Below are 4,914 nucleotides of genomic sequence, written 5' to 3' on the forward strand. Positions count from 1 at the left end.
TGGTTCTTGTTTAAACTCGTAAATACACCAGACAGATATACACGTAGGGCTATATTGAACATAAATGTGTAGATTAAACGATGGAGCAGATTTGTGTTTTATCGCTCCTATTTTTACATGCTATTTCTGCTGTCTTTTAGTACATGCCTTTATATTCTACTGTTTTATAGAGAATCGGCTCCAAAACAACTTTTGTATAACTAATATAGTGTGAAACTTCTAATCGCTTAGCCTCTCTTTGAAAAGTTTAGAACAAGAAAAAGCAGTTTCTGAAACAGAAGTTGAAATTGGAACTTTGTATGTCCTTTAATTCGCATGACGACACGATTTGACATGAACATTCAAAACGGAGCACAAAACAATGAAGACGAAACACACTGACATTTCAAATTAGAGTTTAAATGTTTTCACGTGAGGACCCCTTGTCAGGTTGGCCATTTCATTTCATGTGTTAGAAAGTTAACATTTTATTAGTCATTCTAATAATATTCTAAAAAAGTTCGTCAAAGAACCGTCCATGAATCGCAAAAGGGTTACTGGTAGGAAGGGTGGATTTATTAATGAGGGTCAGGTCCGTTGCATTAAAAATGGTGAATGTGGTTTTCCAAGTTTGTGTGTCGAGCATAGGAAGGAGTAAAATCCCGTCATCTTCCCTGCTAGCTTCTGGTGTAGGCAAGGACCAGGGCTCTGTCAGGTACGTATATGGCTGGCGCCAGTACGCGTCTCCAGCACAAATACACACGTCTGTTTTCACCAGTGCCATGTGTAAATAATCCTCTCCGTCCATATTGTACCTTATGCCGTACACGAAGCAATACTTTTTAGAGCGGACCATCTCGTTGATAATTGGGAAATGAAGGTGATCTGCCAAATCTATTTTGGATGGAGATGGGAATGAAGATACTTCTATGGTGTTTTTTGAGAGATCAAGTCTGAAGCGCCTCAAATCTGCTGGTGGTTGCTTCGCTCTTGCCAAAGGATCTGACAGTTCGTCCAGATCAAAGAAATACATGGATCGAGGGTCATTGTAAATGGCGATATCAAGAAAAATTGTGTCATCTTTATCCTCATAAGTGTTGACTGTGTGAACAAAAAATATGGTATCTGTTTTCAAAATTTGCAGTTTACCAGTTTTTATATTGATGACATACATTGTAGTTCCTACACTAGGGTCCCATTCAAACAAATCAAGTACCATGAAAGTTTTAAACATTTTGTTGGGATCCACGAAAAATGGCATTCTGATAATGACGGCATGATTCTCAGTCAATCCAAAGGAATGCATATATGGAACCCTGTCGACATCAATGATCATAACCTCTTCTCTTTCAAGGGCAGATATCACTCTAATGAGCTTTATCCGGCTCTTTATCTCAGGTATAGCGGTCGCGAGCGTTACAAATGAAATAAACGAACTCTTGCCATATTCCGGTAATGTGTGTGCCGTACTCATTACGATTATCTTTTGCAGTATTGTGGCATTAGGTATATTGGGTTTGATGTCTTCGATCATTAAGAGAGAATTTGGGTCAAGCTTGTAACAGTTCTAGACGTCGCTGACAGCAACGTAGCTTCCTCCAGGGTAGCGATAAACGTTGACGTTCATATTGTCGACGCCATTTATTATGGATTCCATTTTCTCTGGGAGGCTAAATGGGGGAATCGTACCGTCCAGTGTCATGTATGGAGCTATATCATTTCTGGCAAGAGATTCATTATACGATTTTGAACGGATAAACCTCGTTGAGAATGCTGCATGTCCATTTCCAGTAAACTTCCAACTGGACAATTTGGCATAAGCATCCAGTGTATTTCTAAATTTTCTTTGTCCGAATTCGAATCTCCCTAATCCGTTTTTTATCTGTAAAATAACGAAAATGCCTTTAAATCTGTAAAATGGTTCCTGCAAGAATAAGTTAACCTGAAAGGATTTCTTTGGAGATTTGTTTCCATATTTATCCCAGCTGAAGGATTCAAAATCTTCAAAGCGATAATAACAAGTACAAAAAGCTAAATTATCGACACACTTCTTCTCCAAACAGTAGGACGGGAAATACATTCCTCTCTACGTGAATTTTCTGTAACCACTTGAAACCTGAGAACGTGTAACATCAGATAAGAAACACTGATTCAGTGAATGCGACCTTTGAGCATTTAAGAATGTATATTACGTTTGCCAAGAGTTTAAAACAAATCTGTTTAAGGAAATAAAATCTAGAACCGCTCTTGAATACTGACATAATTGGAGACATAATTTCAGATGTGAGTACCTTATCAGGCACCAACATTTTTGGCATGTAAATCACCCGAGAACACTCACATGTTACTTATCGCTTTTATACGTTAACAATCGTATGCAAGAACTAGTGTCTCTGTGTTTTCTGTTTACTTAGAATTTCATTATCCTTTCATTAACAATCTTTCATATTTTCTTTTCTTCAAAGACTCATATTGATTTCCAATTACAGCTTTGGTTAAATTATTTTAAAACTGAATATTGTCGACTTTCTGTTGCAGTGAGTACTTTATTTTGACTAAAGATCATTTCCTCCATGTGCTAATAACATTAGTGCAAAGAGATTTGCATTTTACACACACACACACACACACACACACACACACACTTTTAGAAATGAAAATCATTGTGAACCCAAACGTGGCATGGTATAAGCTATGAAAAGGGTACATGACGATGATGTGTGAACCTGATGATTATTAGAATGACGTCATTATGATAACAATGATTGTTATTATTATTATTATATGCAGACATGCAGCATCATGTCCCACCCAGTCACATTATCCTACACCAGGCCGACCAGTCCTAACACTAACCTCTTAATGCTGAGCGCCTAGCGAAATAGCTGTTAGTGCCATTTCTATAGGTCTTTGTAATAACTCGACCGGGATTCGAACCCACGACCTCCCGGTTCCGAGGCGGAAGCTCTAACCACTAGGCAACCGGAGCGGTCACAAAAATGAGAAAACCTCAAAAGAGAGACAATTAATTTGTAACACACCATTCAATCAGTTTCAGACATTTAACAAAGAGTGTTTTCTCATCAAATATTTTACAAATCGTACAAATAATGAGGAATCACCAAAGTCCCCCACTCCCAGAAGAACTTAAAAAAAGTTTCAGTGTCTACTTCAGCAACATAAACCAGATTTAGTGCGAAGCCGTATGACGACAAGATGCTTCAAACTGAAAAATACGAATGAGAAATGGCGCGATCAAATTCTTTTCAGACATCAGATTTAACCGGTTGATATATATATATATATATATATATATATATATATATATATATATATATATATATATATATATATATATATATATATATATATTCTGCCAAATTAGCTTCATATGTACTAATTTTCGCTTGCAATAAAAGGGACACAATAAATGATATAAAAATTGAAATATAAAATGTTGTCTCCCCTCTCATTTTAAAATGTCACACCTCATAGATGAATGTCAATTTTACAAGAAAACGAAACATCTCAATTTGTGTCATGAATATTTGTAATAGAAATTTAGTAAAGTTGTGGCCTGCAGTACAAACTAAAGTATCCGGTCAGATGTATACTTACAAGTGTTCCCTTGAGTCATGGAGGGAGTGGTTGGTCAAACACAAGAGGAACGTCATCCATCTCCTCCAAATTTGTGATGAAGAAAGGAGTCGAAAGAGGATCGATGTTTTGAGAGATGTTAATCTCGGAACCCGTCACCATGGCCGCCATGCACAAAATAACCACACAAATTGCAATTAACCCCATTTGACTTGGAATCGTTAAGTTTGAATTCAGAGGATGTAATTGTTATATGCTTACAAAGCAATGAACTTTGAAATAATTGGCCAGTGTCAGTGATCACTGCAATGAAAACGCCTCCACCCCGGTGATTTATAACGAAATGAGATTGGTGTGGTTAAATGTTCATCTTTGTAAATGTGATATGGATTATTGGGGTGTGAAATAGGACTTTGGTCAAATGCAAATCAAAATGTACAAGCAATGCGATAGAGCATATCACTACATTATCGTGCCAAGTAACTCCGTATAAACACATGAATACATCTAAGAATGATGATGCAGTATTTGCTTGCAGATCTTGGGTTACGCTGTATTTTTTAAGTTATACGAAAATCGTTTAATCTAGACCCTGATCTGCCAACGCCTCATTATGCAGAATGGCAAATCTGGATCTAATCTATCAGCTGTCGATCAATAGTGCATTTCAAGTAAACAAATAATGTGAACATCGCAGCAATAGATATTTTTAGTAGATGCCACCATCTGAGGCGGAAAGAGGTGCGTTTTCTAATGTGAAGTCATGGATATCATGTAAGAAAAAGACTGTGAATGAGAATAAACGTGACACCATTCTGAAAGCCTAGTAAAATGCTTTTTCATCATTTTACATACAGAATAATTATCAGCAAAATTCAAACTAACAGCACTAAACCTATGTATCACACTTGACAGTTCTCTCTCAATGCAAAAATACGTTATGAACACATGCAAGGTTGCATATCTGAAAATGAGACGCATCAGCTCCATTGACAACTTTCTTTCCCTAGACACCTTCTGAATCATTTGTGTTCCTTGGTTCTTTGAAGTAGTATAGTAGTAGTAGTAGTAGTAGTAGTAGTGTGGTGGATGCTGTCTGGTTGGTTGGTTGATAAAAGAAAAATTATTGCAGGATTTTCTCGAACTGGTTAGAGGGTACATCCTAGCTTCCATAGATGGACATACCCACAATCTTGGCAGGAAGTGGAATAATTTACGAACCAGCCTGCCCCTAAGCAATTCGCATTGATGACTGGGTTCGATGCTAGTATCTGCGAGCTTGTTTATATTCCTTGGTTTATGTGAAACTAAACTGTTCAGCATTGCCAGGATTGGGTA

General features: G+C 37.1%; 1 protein-coding gene across 1 annotated transcript; it reads right to left on the reverse strand.

Moving 5' to 3' along the window:
- Window positions 1-490: 490 nt before the first annotated feature.
- LOC149783321 (retinoid isomerohydrolase-like) lies at window positions 491-2,288 on the reverse strand. The gene is made up of 3 exons (XM_089933367.1): window positions 2,271-2,288; window positions 1,562-1,861; window positions 491-1,462 (listed from the first exon to the last, which is right to left on the reverse strand). Exons 1-3 carry the CDS (start codon window positions 2,286-2,288, stop codon window positions 491-493), a joined length of 1,290 nt encoding a protein of 429 aa, XP_089789493.1.
- Window positions 2,289-4,914: the final 2,626 nt, after the last annotated feature.

Source organism: Sinohyriopsis cumingii, chromosome 14 (genome assembly GCF_028554795.1).
Source record: "Sinohyriopsis cumingii isolate HCF-2022 chromosome 14, ASM2855479v2, whole genome shotgun sequence".
Classification (NCBI taxonomy): domain Eukaryota; kingdom Metazoa; phylum Mollusca; class Bivalvia; order Unionida; family Unionidae; genus Sinohyriopsis; species Sinohyriopsis cumingii.

Bases quoted from the DNA above. Each gene is read 5' to 3' on its own strand.
- LOC149783321 (XM_089933367.1), bottom strand. The intron at 1,463-1,561 runs GTCAGCGACGTC...ATACTGCAAAAG, and splicing joins CTGGAGGAAGCTACGTTGCT to ATAATCGTAATGAGTACGGC.